General features: G+C 47.5%; 1 protein-coding gene across 1 annotated transcript; it reads left to right on the top strand.

The window, feature by feature from the left end:
* The first annotated feature begins 6342 nt into the window (after nt 1-6342).
* On the top strand, nt 6343-10499 carry LOC148595045 (pancreatic secretory trypsin inhibitor-like). The gene is made up of 4 exons (XM_088522506.1): nt 6343-6397; nt 7783-7823; nt 8453-8565; nt 10338-10499. The coding sequence occupies exons 1-4, from the start codon at nt 6343-6345 to the stop codon at nt 10417-10419; spliced, it is 291 nt and encodes a 96-aa protein (XP_088378632.1). The 3' UTR covers nt 10420-10499.
* Nucleotides 10500-19344: the final 8845 nt, after the last annotated feature.

The raw sequence follows: 19344 nt of genomic DNA, 5'->3' as shown, positions 1-19344 counted from the left end.
ACGTGGCATCAAAAATGATGTCACATTTATTAGGAAAGTGATTCAAGTGCAAAGCTCACTGAGGGACATATGGAGCTGCCCGCATGCAGAAATCAAAGCGAAACCCTTGACCGTAAGGCAGTATTTAGCCGCTATGTTCAAAGGCTCTCTAAATCAAAGACAAAATCCCTCTTTAATCAAGGCCATTGACTAAAACAGAAAGCCGCCAGCAAAGTTTCCCATCGCGGCAGGGCCACTGTGCAAGTGCTGCTGCGGATCCCATCCTCTCCAAAACCTCTCCCCAGCACAGGAGCTGCCAAGCTGCCCCAAAAGCCCACTTTTGGGAGGCAGTAATCATAAGCAACCACATAAGGCCCAAAGCAAGCCTCCATACCCCTAGTCTAGCTGCCTTAAACATTCAGCTCCCGTCATTTATCTTTAGCATTCATTAGGAAAAGGAACAAGAATTAATTGGTACTTATCTAATCTCAGGCCAACTGCAGGGTCAATAGCAGCTAACCATGGTTTATCAGCAGCGTTTGACCAGCATTTACTAGCTTTGGTGAGAGCCCAGACAGGCGTGCAGTGCGTTAATGCGAAGGAGAGGTCAGGGAGCGCTACCTCCCTGTGCCAGAGGGCAGATACAAGCCGTTGGCGTGGTGATAAACCCACATTTATTGCAGCTAAACCAGAACTAGCACTAGATGCTGGCAGGGAATAGCTCAACGTGCAGAGCGTCCAAATTAATAAATGCACTCCTGAAATAATGCCGAATCGTGGCACCTTATGCTGCAAAGCTTTAAGGAGGAGCCTTCTCCAGAAAGAGCACAGCGTTTCCATCCTCTGCTGAGATTTTCTCTCCCTTCTCAAGATATGCAAGACTAAAGTCTTGAACAGGAACATTGTCATGAGCTATCCACCAATTGGTGGATATCCACCAGTATCAACTACTTTCTTCTCTTTCCTCCCAAAACCTCATTTTTGTCAGCCCGCAAAAAGAGCACCTCTCATTTAAGATCTCTACATATCTAATGGGAGAAAGAAATGTCAGAACTGAAAGCTGCATTTCATAATCTGCATTTCAAATGCCCTTTTCCTTTCTTCCTGCATCTTCCTTTTTATTTAAGTCAGTCTCTCCCATGGAGCTGAGCAGGCTGAGAGCTCTCTGTTGAAAAAGCCCCATCTTGTCTCATCCTCTGAAACAGTACTAACAACTTTAGCTGTCTCTAGCCGTGTATTTCATTGAAATCAGAAGTACAACAGTTTTTTTTTTTTTTTTTCTGAGTCCTGGGCCATATACCAGTAGTGGTTAGCACTGGCAACAGAACCCATAGAAATAGCTAGAAATGCCAAATATTTCTGGCACTGTGATAAAAGTCAATTTTAATTCTTTTGTTTATCAGCTGGCTTACAAAGTGATTAAAAGTAGTACAAAGACTTGACAAAAACTTTGAAAAATTGTTTTCAATAAATTAAGAAAAAAAAGTGAAAATAATCTGTGGTTATGGCCTTTACTGAAAACTGCTGAAAAATGCTCCTGGTCTTGGGAGTGCTGGGTCATGTAAGGACTCTAGAGAGTCCAGGCTGTTGCTTGTCTGGTGGTTTTGGAAGGCTCCTGTGGACCGTATTGACTTGCTCAGTCGAGTTGTGAACCCAGTGACTGGTCATCACCCTTAATCATTTTGCCCTCGATTGCTCTTGCAGTCTCAAGGACAGTCGTATGCGGAGGCAGGAGGCATATGGAGTTTAATAAAAAAGCAATTTTGTAAAGGAATTCGCATTTCGTGTTTTCTATGGGAGGGGGAAAATAATGTTTTCTCTCCAGAAAAGCCACGGAAAGAAAGAGCAGCAGAGCATCCCACTGCAGTATCTCAGCAAGTGACCATATGATCCCAGCACCCCAGGAGCATCAGCAATATCTTGCATAGGACCAAGGAGGAGGGCACAAGCTGTCAGAGCTGTGAGCAGAGCCTTGCTGGGATCCTCCTGTGTTGTCCCCAAGACAAGCTCCCTCCCCAGTGCCTGGATCTCTGCTGTACACTCTCTGCTCAGATCAGAGCCAGGGCCACCTTTATGACCAGAGGTTACCACACCATAGAGGTATTTCCACCAGCCACAGGCCCTTGCCCAGCAACCTAAAACTCGAGGAGGTTTCCAAGGCCTGAGTCTGTGGGGACTGGTGCCACTGCAGTGGGGTGCAGGCAAACAGGCCAGGAGATGGGCATGGGAAGTTAGCTTCACCTCAGGGAGCTGTGCAATTACCCCAGGCAGTTGCATCCAGTAATCTTTGCTAATACCTTGCCTGTCCCCAGCATATCCATCCTTCTCAGGAAGCATCTGGCTGGCACTGTGTCCCCTGAATGAGACACCGAGCTTTGATTGATGTGATGGCTTTGCTTTCAGACACTGCTGTCAGCCACCCCCATCCCCAGGCAAAGCCAACGATGCCTGTGGATTTCCAAAGGTCATTACCATGGTCTCTCCATCCTTGCTGAAGGATAACAGACAGAAGTTTTGGTAAAAGTAGAAATGATCATTTGTTAATTCTCTCCTGTGGCTATGTTCAGCATCCTCCTCACAAATTAGAGGCCCTGGGGATAACTTTTCCAGGAAAGAAGAGTAAGCAAATTGACATACTGTCCTGAGCTCCAAAGCGTTTCTTGCTGATAGAAGTAAATACGTGATGTGTTCACACTGGCTGTAGTCTCAGGAGCTTTTTTTCCTACACTGCCTGAATGTTCTGTATTTTCCATGCATCCAAGTGCTAGTGGGAAATCATCCTAGGCAGAATCGCCACCCCTGCAGCCCAGCCTGCCCAGGTGGTGTCCTTCCCACTGGGTCGTGCCACTCCACCGGGTCTACACGGGCTGCACTGAAAGAGGAACGAGCCTGATTTCCTTCAGAGACATCCTGTGCACCTCAGCCAAGGCTGGCTGGACACACATGTCCAGGGCTGGACATCTCAGCTGGCAACAGGGTACTTTAGGGATTTTTAGCCCTTAAATCCAACACAGGCAGCGCTTTAGACTCAAGGGGACTTTGGTCATGTATGGGAAGTGTCTCCTGTAACACCCTCATGCTCCCTACTTGCATTTCTTCAGCCTTTCTCCATCTGTGGCATCTCCTGGTCCTTCCCAGGACCCTTACTCTCATGGGACCCTTCCCACAGCCCTGGCATCGCTGGCTCTCATGAGCTAATGCCAACGGTCCCGATGTTTCCCTTTTATTGTCCCATTCTGTTTATCACAGCAGGGTCCATGAGGGGCACTCTGCTTTGGCTTTAGCCCCTTCTCTCTCTGCATTCACAAAGAGGCTGGAAAGTGCGTCTTTGGACTTCCTAATGGCCCAGGAACTACATCAAATGAGTCTGTTGGTAGGTGACATTATTCTGAAAGGCTTAAGGACCATTTGCACTTTCAAAACTGTGGTTCACGCTCCCCTGGGCCTGGTTTGCGATCTTTGAGTGCTTTGCACTGGCGACTCTGTTGCAGTTTCCCTGGGGCACTAGTAGCTTTTCACCATTGGTCAAGTCCTCAAAAAAAGCAAATCCCACCCTTGGTAGGACATGTGCTCCTCCAGCCTGTCATGGATATTAATTGGGCCATAGCAGGGAGGTAGCTAGGTTCCCAATTTTCCATTACCTTGAGACATTTTACTACTTCTCAGAAAATATGACAAACCCTAAAGCACTCAGATTTAGCCCAAAGAAGATGCAAACATTCCTCCTGCAGCAGGAGAACCTCTCCCCACCAACCTGCCTGGGGGAAAATGCGCTGATGCAGCAGGCCCCTGGCCCCCATGCGGGTTGCTTGGTTTCTTCCATCATTGCTATCACTTAAAAGTGATGGGAGCCGCTCAACCTGCTTAGGCCTCAGGGACTTTGGAGGATGCTGCTCCAGGAGGAGTGACAGAAGTGGGGAGTAGCTTTTCTTTTTTTTCCCTTTGCTTAACTTTTTGCTGGCAGACCCGCCTGACTCATTTCTCTCTACTCCTCCAGCTGATGTGTTCGGAGGAACACGCTGCTCTGACAAGGTGACACATCCCAAGAAAGCCCACATTGCTGAAGAAATCTCCCTGCTCCTTTCTACCCAGTGCAAGAACAGCTCAAAGCTCGCTCTTTATTCCTCCCCACTTGAAGAACCCCCAATCATTTCTGTCTGATTTTGCTGAGGAATAAAGAGTAGATGTCAATCAGGATATAGGTGCCCCTGAAATCCTCCTTTGGAAGGTGTCTCATAACCACACAAGTGTCAGAAAATGTGCTGGGGAAGGAGGAGGAATTACTGGCAGAAAAACTGCAGTAAAATCCTACTGCAGCTGCTGTTGAGCTCCAGCAGTATTAACTGGCTGTGTTGGAGTCTTCTTTTGGCAGAAATGACACTGCCATTGAATCAGTGATTTTAACTCAATTCATTTAAGTTCAGTTTGTTATATAGATTTCTTCAACCCGCTTTAGGAGTAGAGCACTTAAACAATCTCACATAGCTCTGGTGGGGCTCAAGGACATGGAAGGAAGGCACTGTAACTGAGTCCAACGTGACTCCCAGCTACACAGCAGCCTTGGTAAACACTGAGGGTTTACCCATCAAACTCCAGTTTGGTAATATGCCCAGATGTTTCCAAGGAATCTGAGTAAAGCTGTTTCAGCTTCTGGACAATTGAAACCATCACATTTCCTGGCCGTGGTGAGGATCTCTAAACTAGAAAATGTGCAAGTGTGTTTTAACAGGAGTGGGCGCATCCCAGACAAGTGTAGTCAGACCAACTCTTTCCAGCACTGCCTCTTCTGCTCTCTTTACTTGTGTTATAGATTGAAGAGGAAAATCTTTTCCCAAACTGAGCTGGTTTGGGAAACCATAAATTGCCCTTGCTAAGGCTCCTGTCTACTTAGAGAGGTGAAACCAAAGCACCCTTGGGCACCCTCCTGCTTTACTCACGCTGTGACCAGTGTGTTGGAAGAGCAATAGGGAGAGTGCTGGATCGAGGTAAACCTTGCTCAGCTCTAAAAAATTATCCTGTCTTCTTCCCTTACCCCTCAGAGGGTGATAATGGCACACGAATCTTCCTCCAAGAGAAGTCAGGGCTTAACCCAGGTATTCACAGCTGCCAAAGCAGTCGTGCACAAACCTTCCTTTGCTCTCACGCTATTAAAATGAAAGACACCACTAAAAGCAGTTCTTGCTGCCTTGAATTGCAGGATACCCTGGCGTGCTTGAGTAGTGGGCAAAGAATCAAGGGGAGGCAAGACCAGGGAAGTGGGGAAGTCTCCCTTGCCACCAAGGAGGAGGAGGGCTGCTTCTGCCAGGACAGTGTCCCTCCAGAGCTGTGCATGGGCTGGGGTCTCCTGCAGACAGTGAAACAGTTACCACTTTGAACCAAGATTTCTGTCTTGCAAACACCTCCTTGAATTGCTCTTGGCATTGACTTCTTCCTGCTCAGCTAATTAAAAATCTGTCTTTGAGTCATAAGCCCCCATTAGTAATAATTTGCTTTGCATTTCTCCAGTGATTTATGGATGAGATATCAAAGTGCTTTAGAAACATTAATTAATCCTTGTAATACCCAAGGGACAGATCCGCTCTCCACAGCGCACCATTGGCGGTGTGGAGTAAATGCAGGCAGCCCACAGGGCTTACTCCAAGCTGGAGGCAGGGAGAAGGAAGGAAGCCGCATCCAACAGGGTGAGACCATCTTAGTGGCCTTCCTTCCATCATGGAGAAGACTGTCAAAACAACAGTAGGCAGCATGCAGCCACAAGTGAGCCTGAGGTCCTGCAGTGGTCCTGATGGCTTTGCTTCCCTGTCCGGAGTGAGAAGGGGACCCTCTGCGTGGTAACACCCCAGGTCTGCTCGGTTGATCAAGCTGGGAAAGGTGCATCAAACAGAGGCTATCTTCCCCCAGAGGCCTGTGAAAGGCAGTGGCAGATAATTATTCAGACCATGTCCACTTGTGCTGGACGGGAGGTCAGCCCAGGCAGGTACTTTGCTTGCCATTCAGCCGTTTTCTTCAATTTGCTTTTGGACGAAGTCCCTTTTTTTCCAGCTTTGCCGGGCAGACCCAAGGCTGTCTCCCATCTGTGAGATAAAAGCTCCAGCTGTTGCCAGCGATAAGAGCCGTTTCCTCCATTGGCTTCTGGGAGACTTTTATCCTTGTGTGCACAAATGAGCCATTTGCCACCTTGAGTTATTCCCATATTTGCGATGTTGTCATCACAAGATTGCAAGGTGGAGCTGGCCATGGGGGTGGTGCCAGAGATGGAGAGAGATATAAAAGTCCCTTGTGCACTATCAAAAGAGACTCTCTGAAAGCCAAAGAAGAGTCCCGGCTCCTCCTTGCTGTCCTCCATAAAGCATCACCTTAACCATGAAAGCAACTTGTGTTCTCCTTCTCCTCTGCCTGGCCTTTTCCAGCTACCTAGGTGAGTGCCACATTTTCCTTAGAAGTTCTCTGCAAAAGCTCCTGAATCTGCCATGGAGGAAGGTGAGCCTGGGAACAGGACACCTGGCTGCTGGGACCTGGGCAGAGTAATGGAGTGTTCCCCGGAGAGTGCTGCAAAGCCAGTCTGCACTAAAACAGCCATCTGCGAGGAGGTCTAAAGCAAAGGCTTTTAAAGAGCGTCTTTTACCTGCTACAAAATGAACAGAGACGGTTTGTCACTGTTCTTTTAGGGGTGGAATTCTACCTGGGAGCTGGTTATTTCTCAGATGGTGCAATTTGTTTAGATGCCATACTGTATTTAAAAAGAAAAAAGAAAAAAAAAATGAAGCACATCTACAAGGAGGGAAATGAAGCATTTGTTACCAGCATCACGTTTAAACTAACTGTGTTATTAAGATCCCATGCAATGCATACAGATAAGACCATAAGCTAATGCTGTCTTACGTCCTGCTCCCCGAGAGTGTCTGCATTAGTGGATTTGTTCAGGACAGGAGGGCACTTTTGAAGCAAGACCCCTGTCATCCTATTTACTGTGCTGCAGCTGACATTGCAGACACTCTGAGTGAAAATTTGAATTTCTTTTAGATGGAATAAGCAAGCCCTTAACACCAAATTTCTTCACTCTATACACCCGCTTCTCTTGGTGCCACACTGCTTGGTAATGTAGATGTAGCCTAAATCTTATCTGTATATCATGCCTGGACCTACAGGGAACCTAAGGGCTTCTCCCCGGTACTGCTGTTGGCTGAAAAAATTCAGGTTTTTTTTTTCAAAATACACTGCCACATGTTCAGCCCACGGTGATCCCAGCTGTCAGTTCACAGACAGCTCCTCATGGACAAGCCCACCAAAGCCAGGCCCACGCCCACAAGCTTTGGAGACTCCATGGTCTGCACAAAGGTACCCCATTTCTGCCTTTTTAGAGGCCCTCAGCAAGTTCTTTTTGCTCTTCTTTCCTGTGATATAAACCACAGATGCCAGAGCAACCACCCTGGGTTTATACAAGCGTCAGTAGGAATTCTTCAGTTACCCATGAACCAGTGATAAGGGATAACGAAAGCTACCTTTGCTTCCTGGCAGTTAGAGGGAACGGCATGGCAAGTCACCAGTGTGCACCTGGCATTGGCAGGGGCTTGCACTGGGCATGGAGAAACTGAGGTGCAGCCGGGCTGCTCCTGCAGAGCTCCTGCAACACAGCAGAGGTGCAAGAAAAGGATGGGGTGCAGTTATTTGCTGGCACCCTGAAAGGACCAAGCTGTTTGAGCCAAGACATACAATCCTCAGCCTAAGGAATCTTTAGTGGGGTCCACCTTGAAGGCAGCCTGCGCAAAGGTCTCTAAGAAGTCTTCTTTCTCTCCACTCTAGGAAATGCTGAACCGGACGGTGCTGATGGCACAGGAACTGAGGTGAAGGCTCCTATTTCAGTGTAGTGCAAGGGTATGCCCAGCTTTGGTGAGACAGCACTGATCTGTACACTGGGAAGCCAGTGCTGCTCAAGGAATGTGAGCCACTGGGTCAGCTCTCCAAAGACCAGGGTGCCTGGGAATGTCCTTCCACCTGCTGTGCCACAGTCAAATCCAAGACATGGTACTGATTTCCTTTTGTATTATCCCACACTCAGTGGAGACAAACTGATGGGCAGGAACTGAATATTGCTGTTGCATGCCAAGTTAAAGGCAATCAGTTGAGCTCCAATTACTCTGTGGTAAGCAAATGTGAGGGCAGCTTGCTCCCCAGGGATACCTGTGGCCACAGAAAATAAAAGCTGGGAAGAACATGAACAGATGCTGCCCGTGGAGCATTACCTATTAAACATCATCTTGCCTAAGGGCTCACAGGAGGGCTAGGTGTATTTCAGCTGGTCAAGGGTCAGCATAATGAAGGGTATCCCCATGTTTCCTAGAGTTCATAGCAGAGCTCCAAGCAAGCTGTTTTACCCAGATATACAAAATGTTCCTGTGTAGGCAAAAGCTCCTTTGGTAAATTGAAGGAATGTTTAACATTTAATATTATCATTACCCTTGTCTTTTTCCAGGCAGCTTGTGGCAATTATAACCTGAAGAAAGGCTGTGTAAAGATCTTTGACCCTGTCTGTGGCACAGACAACGTCTTATACAGCAATGAGTGTCTGTTGTGTGTTCAAAACCTGTGAGTATCTGCATTCTGTGCAAGGATAAATACATCACAGGCTGGGGCTACTACATATGTCTGGGTTTTCTTAGAAAGAAAGACGTTCACTTCTCCTGGCCGAAGGCATGAATCTGGCCTTCTGTGCAGCTGCTGCTCTGAGCACATGGCATCCACGGTGAAACAGGCCTGCTGTGTCCAACTTGTGGCACATGGGATGCAGCACGAATCTGTCATCAGGGAGTGCATGGTCAAATTTCAAGCACCTGCACCCGTGCAGTGCTCAGACTGCACTAGAAGGTGGCCAGAAAATTGGACAAGTGTCAATATCCTCAAAATCTGCCCAAATCTCACACTCAAAAGCAGAAAAAGATTTTTCCAGGTGACCTCAGAAGTGTAGTATTTTTTTCACACCAGGAATTCACAACTGAGCTTGCTTTCTGTCTTCTCTGCTTATGCAAGGTCATTGTTTTCTCAGGATATTTTTAAGAATGAATCTTTTGTTCAATCTGTGCTGACGCCAGATTCCACAGTCTTAGCAGAAGGCCAGGTCCAAATGCTAACAAAATATCTGGCAAGACTTGATTCATTTCCTCTGGCTTGAGTCCTAGGTGATTCTGAGTATCTTTGCATGCTGCAAGCACTCTGTCTCAGGCAAGTGCAGGAATTCCTTCCAGCTCAGTGCTATTAATTGGTTCAGAAATCCCTGTTATAAAGGCTGAATCTGATCTGTAACCAGATGCTGTGTCCTATGGGGGCTAATGGAGTTTTAACATTGACTTTGCCTGGCAGAGGCAGGGCTTTCTAGTGATCCGTCTGTCAGCGTTGTGAGCGCCCATCTGCTGTCAGCAGAGACATCTCTAACTGGATATCAAATTCCAGCTTTCCTGTTCCTCTAGAAAAAGGACTTGTGGAGCCAAATTCTGCCTAAATTCTAGGTAGTTCAAGCTAATATTGAAAAAAAGAAAGGAGTCTTGAGTCACTGAAGAAAGAATGGTCCCACTATCCCTAAGTTAGGTCTTTCCTAACTTAAGCTTAATATAAGCTTCTGTCCCATACTGTGCTCCTGGCCTGCCCAAAGGATGATTTGATATTTTAAGGCCAAAGGGGATGCTGTTCTGCAGCCAGATGTTGAGGGGTGTCCCGAGCGAGGCAGCATCCCATGCATTAAGCATGGGATTAAAAACCCATCATGATGCTGGCCAGAAGGAATAACCATACAGGAAACTTGCTGCCCTGCACCAGCTGCTGTCTGCAGTAGAGCTCTGGCAGCCTTGGCCAGCACCCAAAAGCTGGTTAAGGAGAGCAAGGAAGGGTTTGGAATAGGTGTGCAGGGACCATGGTGGCATCAGGGATGGGGAGGAGCACGTCTCCAAAGGGGAAGGGAGACATCAGTTGTCAGAGAAGGGAAGCTTTGGGGATACTAAGGAGAACCCCAGATGTAATAAGGAAGGAAAGCAGGTTGCAAGACTAAGTGAGACACAGTGATGGCATTTGTCCATAGAAGCCCATGCAAAAAAAGCGTAACTTTTATCATATGAAGCCAGACAAGCATTAGAGGTGTCTTGCAACTGCCATACAGCAAAGAGGTGAATTATTCTCATGGGAGGTGTTGGTAAGTGGTAGCTCTTGGGCTTATTACAATTAACCCACCCATGTCCAAGGTAACCCTGAACTGCTTGTCAAAAATGCTTGGGCTTCTTTATCAAGCATGTTTCTTTGTCCCTTGATTCATACTCTGCTCTGTGTCAGGGACTTAAGGCATCCTCTAGCAAATTTAACCTCTTTTTTAGGCAAAGGAACACTAACGTGCGCATAAAGAAGAGAGGAATGTGCCAAGAACCTTCCCCACGCTCCAGCTTCGCTCAAAACTAAAAAGCAGCACGGTACTGGAGAAGACAGCACAAAGATGCCATTTGCTTATATAAACTTCTAATAAAATGGAAGCATTTCAATGCCTTGCACTGGGATTTCCTGCAAACCACATTCGCCCCACCACTGTCCCTGACATTTAGAACACCTTCCAGTAAAATATAGTCTGTTTTGCTAACATTCATAATGAGCTGTGAGCAAATTATTGACAGAACCCAAGGGAGAAAGACTGGGACATTCCCAAGGAAAGAGCCAGGCTCTGACACAACAGCAGACTATTTTGTGCAGACAATTTTGTTTTCTTTCCCTAAAACTCCAGCAGCCACAGAAGGAGACGGGTGTAGCAGGAGGCGGGCACAGTAGGAGACTTTCAATGTACTGGGCATGAAGCTGATGCTCCAAGGCCTGTTCCAGGAGGAAGAGTCCAGCCTAGCAGCTTGGGCTGAAGGACCTCAGCCTCATCTCTTGGCCTCAGGGCCACGACCAGCGCCCTGGTGCAGGCCAGGCTTGCTCAGGGTGAGGCCCAGTGGCTGGTGCAGCAGAGGACAAGGGTGCCAGCTCCCTGGACGGAGAGAGGGAGGAGGTTTAGGCACTGGAGGCCGCTGTTGCTCCGTTGGAGCCGGAGCCGGCATCGGAGCCTGCAGCCGGGCAGGGGCCCGCAGGTAGCCCTGGCCGGAGCAGAGCCCGGAGCTCCAAGCTCGCGCCAAGAGCCACCTGCAGCCTCTCTGCAGCCTCTCCAGCCCTGCTCACAGCAGCTCCCCTGCTTTTCAACCTTTAAAACTGCCCGATGGCCGGATGCTGCGGCAAGGCGCCATAGGCAAGTCTTGCAGGCAGAGAATACAGCTGGTAACAGAAACAGCTCTTAAGTACCTCTGTCTCCACCAAGAGTAATAACATTCCAACAAGCCTTGGGGAACAAATCAGAGCAGTTCCTGCAGGAGGGGATGCAGCAGGGGCTGGGGTGGGGGCACAGCTGGCAGACAGGGGTTTCATTCCTGCAACAGGAGCTACTGTAAAACCTTGAGGTAGATGTTCAGCAGAAGAGTTTTGAGCTATATCTCACTTTAGCAAAAGCAGTATTCTGGGCTCCTCCCTGACTTTTTGCTATAGCCCTTGAGTAAAGAATAATCTATATTTTGGGAAAACCAAAAGCTTCATTCTTAGTAAAGCGTGAACCTCACTTTGGTTAGAAGCATGTGTGAGTTCTCTTGTTCTGTATTCCCAGAAGAAGCAGCTGTTACATTTTTTGTGTGTGTATGATCAAGCTGAGAAAAAGCTTTAGTGTTCATCTGAAACATCAAATGCAGCCCCGTGCAGCTGGGAAGAGGGGGCAGCACTGGCTGCTCTTCCCAAATCTACCAACAAGTCTGCTGTCAGAGGATAGATGCAAAACATCTCATTTTGCCCATATCTAAAATGAATGTGATAAAAGATTACATCCTTAATGGGCCTGTGAATGCAGCTTGCTTTGACATCCTTGAGCAGAAGGGGTATGCGGTGCCTGCTTCCCAGAACTGGGATATTCCTCATTTTACTGCAGCGTAAGGAACAGAAAGGTCTCTGTTCTGGGGTGACAGGAGGAAGTCAGAGCATCCTCACGCATCTCACTCGATGCTCAGGCGCTGGAGTCTAGCAAAGCACAGCCTGGTTCCTTCCACCAAACAGCGCCGGAGGTGTTGCACTGAGGCCAGCTTATACCAAACAAAACCTTTCTCCTGTCCCTGCCATTTCTGGGCAGCGTCTCACAGAACTAGCCAAGAGCATTTTTCAATGAACTGCACCAAGCTTGCAAAGCAGCAGGTCATACTGGATGGATGGCTGAGTGCTGGCCGCACCTCCCTAGGCATTATTCTGATGAGAACTGGGATTTCTGCTAAATGTCAGCCACATCCGTTCCGCAGCAAGATCCCTATCAGGTTTATGATTATGGGAAGCAGAGAGTCAGGGGTCACAGTCTGGGCACCGTACAGCAGGGATACAAGAGGCCAAACCAATGGCAAGTTTCCAGGCATGAACTGCTCCTGTCCCTCTTCCAGTCTGGGATTTAAAAAGACATTTATTTGTTTGCAGACATCCCCAAAACCCACTCTCCCATCCCCAACTCTCCTTTTCTTTTCTGAATTGCTACAGTGTCTTACGCCCCATTGCAAGGGCAGAGGGTCTCCTGAATGCATTTCAAATGATGCAGACAGGGACCACGAGGACTCACCAAGCCACACGAAGGGCTCAGCCCTGCCTTCTCCTTCCCTTCTGGCAGCTCCCCAGGGCTCAGCCCAGTGAATGAGGGAGGCAAAGGGGTCTGCACTGCCTCATAGGTGAGGGCAGTGTGAGCCAAGGGGCTCAGCATCTCCTGCATGGGGCATTTGCAGGCTCTGCCAGGCAGAGATGGGCACAGAGTGACACAACACCCCGCTCACCCCACTGCTCATCTTCCTCCTGCACAGCATCCCTTCCCCTCACCATCCTCACCCTACTCAGTGCCCCAAAGCAGCCCTGGCTACCATGACTCAGGAATGTCCCAGGGGAGGAATTTCCAATCACAAGACTGTTTCTTTAAGACTGAAAGTTTTCTGCCTGCAAAAATAAAAAAAAAAAAAAGGGAAAAAAAATGAAAATTCAGTTGCGGGGAGCCCTCCTCACTCAAAGTCCTGGAACATTTTATTGAGGCTCCTGCCTGGGAGGGAATATTTATTTTCATCGCTGATGGCATTTTACTTTATAATGTCATGATAATAAATTGCAGAGTCAGGATTCAAGGCAGACTGAGGTATTTTAGTGAAACGCAAAGCCTCAGTTGAGCGGAAGCTCTTTTTCCTTGGAAGCTTCACATGGTTCCACGGTCTGGGAGCAGCAACCTTGGCACCCTCTTATTCCACTGCAGCTTTCCACAGGCACCCTCCAATAAGAAGCCTTCTATTTTAACCACATTTCTACCATCAGATTTTCATTGCCTGAAAATAAGTAGAGCCTTCCTTGGACCTGTGGCTGCTGCCAGGCCCCGCTGCCAGGACAGTGCTGCATGGCCATGGGACATGAACCCAAGCAAAGCACGTTTGTTTTTGCAACAGGCACAGAGGCAGCATCCTTGGGCCCAGACTCAGAACAGAGACAAGGAGTTTGTTTCCTTTAGACGTTAGATCTACACCTTTTTATTTATTTCTGCCACCCCCTCCCCCCATAACTGCTGCTGTGACAGCCTCCACAAGAGATAGCAGCTGTGCCAGCATAGGTAGAAAATACAAAAAAAAAAAAATTCATCAGCTACATAGAAAACCACAGGCACACAAGTGTCACAGAGGGCTGCACAGACAAGCTTGAGGTCAGGCAAGCATCACATGGTCCCACCTGCATGGTGTGAATTCCCTGCAAAGCAAAAGCCTCACAGAAGTGGAAAGGTGCTTCCACATTGCAAATTCCCTGTTATTTAAGCCGCAGCTCTCCAGGAGAAAAGCTGTCCTTGGCAAATGCATGGGAAAGAGCTGTAATCATCTGAGTGGCTGTGAACCAATGCACCTGCAGCCAGGCTGTCCATGCAGCCCAGGAGGTGACAGCAGGACCGTCACTTGTTAGTGCTGGAGGACATGAGCGGACGCATCTTGCTAGCAGACCTATCACTCACTCAAACTCAGAGCAACTGGCAAGAATTGGAGTTGAAAATTTGAAGCAATATCTTGTTTTATGCCCTAAAATGTCCCTGAGTTGTAATGGACAGGTCAAATGACAGTAACAGCTTGTTTCCCATGAAAAGCTGGTAATCTTCCAAGACTCTGAAACATCCCAAGTGAAGCATCTCTCTGAAGCCTGGGCAGCAACAAGGCAGCCCTGCCAATGTTTCTACACTAGTTTTCTGGCTCCTGTCCTGTATCAGACACACTCTGCTTATAGCATAGGACAGGAGGGCTGGAAGCACCAGCTCTGCATGGGTTCCTCCAGCTGTGTGCGCTAGCAGGGCCGTGCCACTGCCACAGCCAGCACGAGCGCTGCAGACAGTTGACACTGAGAAGTTCTGGTGCTTCCCAGCTAAGCACAACAACCCTCGGAAAGCTCCCAGGCGGGAGCGTTTCCTTCCTCGGGCTGAACAATACCCTGTTGTCTGCTCAGCAGGTTCAGACTGTGGGCTCTTTCACTATTCGTAATGAGCTTATGGTTTTAGAAAGAATACTACAAATAGAAAACCACACACACAATACAAACCCCCAAAGGGGCTGCTGGCCTCAGAAAGAGTCAGGTCCTTTCCATTGCACCCCAGCACAGTGTAGATGTCGACCCAGAGCCCGCATTACTGCGAGCCAGAAAGCTCGCCTTTGCTGGCAGACAGTGCTAATGTAATTTCAAGCCACAAAGGCACAAGGTCAACACAAACCTCCCGCTCGTAGGTGGTAAACATCACTCTTGGGGGAACAAGATGTGATGCATTAATCAAAGCTCCTACCAGCCCTCCTTCCTGACGTCAGTATCGGTGCAGGGGAAGGGACGCAGCCTTCCCTGGGGAGAGCAGATGCTCCCAGCAGTTGCTCTGGGGCACCCAGCCCCTCCAAGCTCCTCGCAGGCACAGACAGTGTTTAGGTGCAGGGTGAAAGGCAAAGTCCTGCAAGCTAGGGCCAGCAAGGAGGCCTTGAACTGTGCCCATCGGGGCTGAGATAGAGTGGGGAGAAGAAGCCCAGGAGCTGGGGCAGGACTGAAGCAGCAGCTCAGTCAGGGATGAGACAGAGGCACCCAGGAGCTCTTGTACATGCTGGGAATGAGCTGATCCACAGGGCAGGGAGATGACCCAAATGTCCGATTCAAAGAATGTCAAAACTGCCGGGTCCTAGGGGGTTTTGGCTCCAACCCCAGCAAGACACTAAATGCAGCTGCAGCAGCATCTCTGCAGTTACCACTGGGCTGAAAACATTTCTATTGCCCTGTCACTTCAGCCAGTTATTCCTCTTTACTCACCTCACTGTTGGTCAAACACGCAGCAATTTGTTAATCAGTAACAAGAGGTTACTGCAAATGGTGACTTTCCTTGATTCCTTTTTGGCTGACTCAGGATGCTGCAGGGAAGGTCAATGCAGCAATGAAGCAAAACAGCTGCTTCAGTGCTTAGTTCCTCTCCTCTGAATGTCTGGAGGGACAAGGCGGATGAAGTGCAGGTGGGAAGCATAGGTAGGACCTCACTAGTGTAGCCTGGATGCTTTACAAGACAGTGCAGGTGTCCAGAGTGCCTAGAAAGTTTCAAAGTCCAGATAAAGACCTTCTTATAGCAAGCCTGGTAAAACCAGCATGGACAGAGTCTCGCATTTCTGCTTTCTCAACAGAGCAAGGGTGATGGTGACAAAGAAACAAAGCAAGAGTTCAAGGCCAAGGTCTTTCTCTGGAAAACCAGATGGGAGATTAAAGATAAACAGGGCCAGTGGATACGCAGACTCCATTGTTTGATATTTCTTTTTAGTCCAGAGCAAGTGCTCAGTTCCCAAGTTCTTCATCAAAGAAAACAGCTGTCTGGTTACAAAGTAACTTCCCAAGAAGCAATTAAGGAAAGCGCTCTTCACCCTTATAGTCATCACAGCTCACAATTGTCCTCCAGCTCCAGCACGTTTCCCCTACTGTAATCCAACTCCCTTTATAGACAGTTCCTCCCACTGAGGCAACTATTCCACTGTAGTGGCAAATTCATGCTTTTGCTTTTCTCTTATGGGCAAAGCATAGGGTTTACCTAAATAGGGCATTTGGTCCAGGAAATATATATTTAGAGTTGCATAGCTGAACTGGCAGTCTCTGAAGTGAGGCTTACAAGAGCAAGGTCTCCCTTAGTAACCGATCCTAACAGCTGTTTCCCATGCAAACAAGTTCCCATTAATGTGGATAGTACGTAGAGTCTTCAGGAGTAACATTACACATGGCTTCCATCTTCTTGAGGCTAAACTAAGCCTGCAATTCTTAAACATCTCTGGAAAACACTGTCCGGGTGACCTACTGCAATGGAAAGGGGAACAGGTATTAGCAGAAAAGAGCTCCAAGACATGTTCTTCAAAGAACACAGCTAGAGACCACCAGTGTTGAAACTCATGCAGCTGCCATCCTGGGAAAGCTAGGAGCTAGGAAAGCTTCTTCATCCAAAACCTCAACCCATAAGTACAACAGTACATAAAATATGCATAATGTAGCATAATGCAAGGTTCTGGCCAAAGGAAAAGTAGAAAATAGCCTCATTTGTGCAAACTGGAGGATATGACTTAGACAGCCTGGGCCAATGCAGCCGTGGGGTCACTGGGCTAACAGCTTCCACACTCCCTCTCTGATGCTGCTATTAAAAGCCATTGAGCCTGAGGAACCTTTCTGCATGCGGAACAAACCCTGCAACCCCAGGTCCCTGGCCTGGCGCACCGTGCTCCATGCGAAAGGCTCAGCAGGACGTTGTGCCCTCTCTTGCCCTGGATGCGTTTGGATGAACCCCATGATATGAGCTGGCAATTGCACTAGGGTTTAAAGGGTAGCTGTACATGCTATTTTCTGTCCGCAAAGATAGATCTGGAGACAAAGAAGAAACATCAAAGACTAAAAATATCACTGCAAACTTGTACTCTGGCAATAAGCCTAATTGGGCATTGCCCACATCAGCAGGAGGTGAAAGCACTGACCAGACCCCTCTCAGCTTTTTACCACAGATCAGCCTGCACAAAAATCCCTGCCCCTGGAAAGCCAGGGGGAACTTGTAGCAGGAAGCGGCAGGAGGTGCAGAAATGTAATTTTCTCTTTCTCTGATCGAGCATGTTGAGGAGCATCTTTCCTGTGTCTAGACAGTGTGATATCTGCCTTGTCAATATGCACGAATCGTAAGGCTCATGCGCCAGGCTGGAGCAGGAGTTTTTATTTCTAGTCAAGGGAGACATAATTCTTTAGAAAAATCAATGAAATTTTTAAAAGGACACATGAATGTTCCTCTAGGCCCAAAAGGTGCATCCAGCCCAGGCCTGTGCTTACAGCGCAATATGTCCTTCATCAGTCGTGCACTTTTTTTTCAGATTCCCTGGGGGACTATGAAAGTGAGAGATGAAAAGAAGTGTGAGGTGCCACGTGAGTGGCTACCATCCACTAGCAGAACTGCTCAAACAACCCAAATACAAGGTCTTGGCCAATGTCCTCACATCGGCTGGCTGCATTAGGGGAGAACCATGGCCCTGTCAGTAAAGCCGCATCACATCAGGCAGGGAGCCACTGTCCAGTGATCACTTTCCCATCTGTACAGTGGGATGCAGAAGAGCTCAACTGTGCCCAGAGACGCATTTGGTCATTTCAGCCAAACTGGAGGCCTCAGTCAACACTTTAAGATACCTCCTGAACTCGGGAGTCAGCAGCATCCCGGAGCTGCCTGGGTTGTTCTTACACAAGAGGAAAGTGGTGCAGTTTCTGCTGTGCTCCCGCTTATTTACAAAGAGCATAATTAAATAGCAAGAAACATATTTTCTCTCCTCACGGGCTCATTTTTCTAGTCAACAGTCAGGCACAAGTCTGTGGTTTTAGCTCTAGATTTTGCCCTTGGAGCTGGTTTTAGCAGTATCCCACGCTGTAGCTGAATCCTTCCAAAATGCTGTGAACAGCTGTGCCATTAATCATTCTAATATTATGTTAATAACCATAAATTAATGCACTCATAGAAAATAAGGCTTGAAGGAGCCCAAGGAAGTCATATCATGATTGGCTGTATACAATGTTTTTCCAGCTTCTTTTTAAAGATCTCCATTAATGGAATTTCTACAACTTTTTCAAGAAACCATTTCCCACTGCCTATGTCCTTCTGGTTTGGTTTAAGCTCATGACATCTTGTCCTAGCCACAGGAGACAGAGAAAAAAGCATTTTCTTTCTCTTTTCAGTAGCCTTCACATATTTGAAGAGCTTTGTTCTTCTCTTATTTTGCCTCACTCTTCGGTAAACAACTCTCAGTCTTTCCTGCTAGGTCATATTTTCTTCCTCTCACTATTTCTGTTGCTGTCCTCTATTCTTATCCCAATCCAAAAGTGATTATCTATTGTTGTTTCTTAGGTCAAGCTCAGTTGAGCCTTTTCTACCATCCTCCTCATAGGAGACTTTGACCTGAGATGATCATGCACTATTTGTAAAAGTTCTTTGGCATTTCTACTACTTTGACACACAACCCAACACCAGTCATTTCACCTTAATAACTTGCAACACAGTCTGTCAAACAGTCTCACTCACAGCTACTCTTTTAGCATTTTCTTCATTTATAAACCTTTAGAGCTCCTGAAAGCCTCACACACAGTCCTGGCAACTTCCTGTTTTTCTAGCTCTAACACCACACATTTTGACTTCTAAGACTGACAATATCACTGCAAAGACAATATCAGAATTCATTCTGTTATTTAGTTATTATCTCTGCCTCTTTGCAGATCTGCAAATACACCAGCCATGGTGAGAAGCCTCCGTTTCCAACACCCATATATATTTTACAAATTCCTACTTCCTGCTGAAGTATTTAAAACCTAGGCCAAAAGGAATAAATAGGATACTTAAGTATCCCATTTATCTCTGTTTAGAGTTTGTTTATTTTTTTGGAATAAAAATGCTATTATGGTCTCAGCTGTCCACCCCAAGACTTTTGCAGTAATATATGTCTGATTTTTTTGGCCATTATACCTCTTTTTTTTGTAGCCTTCTTTTCTCCAGTTCCTGACTGTCTACTTAAAAATTCACTAATGAACCTGTTTCCATTACAATATGAGGCCACTGGAATAGGAATTAAGCTATTAGAAAACACCCACCAGTCTCCCACAGGCAGCAAGTCATTCAATAAGGCCAAGTGCCACCAGCGCAGGGCATAAGGCTGCCCAGGGAGTGAGTGCAGCAGGATGGGGACCCGCGAGTAAGTGCGGTGCACAGGAGCCAGCATCTGCTAACGCTTGCACTGCCACCATGCTAATGCCAAG

Source organism: Tinamus guttatus, unplaced genomic scaffold, assembly GCF_059628265.1.
Source record: "Tinamus guttatus ecotype Peru unplaced genomic scaffold, ASM5962826v1 Tinamus_guttatus_pri_ptg000155l, whole genome shotgun sequence".
In the NCBI taxonomy this organism is placed as follows: domain Eukaryota; kingdom Metazoa; phylum Chordata; class Aves; order Tinamiformes; family Tinamidae; genus Tinamus; species Tinamus guttatus.
Note: the sequence above shows the minus strand (reverse complement) of the source record. Positions and strands in the feature narration are given on the sequence as shown.

What these genes read in the sequence shown, in the direction of transcription:
- LOC148595045 (XM_088522506.1), top strand. Translation starts at nt 6,343, where the DNA reads ATGAAAGCAACTTGTGTTCTCCTTCTCCTCTGCCTGGCCTTTTCCAGC. An exon ending in CTGATGGCACAGGAACTGAG is followed by an intron (nt 7,824 to 8,452) that starts GTGAAGGCTCCT and finishes GTCTTTTTCCAG; the next exon opens with GCAGCTTGTGGCAATTATAA. An exon ending in CTGTTGTGTGTTCAAAACCT is followed by an intron (nt 8,566 to 10,337) that starts GTGAGTATCTGC and finishes CCTCTTTTTTAG; the next exon opens with GCAAAGGAACACTAACGTGC.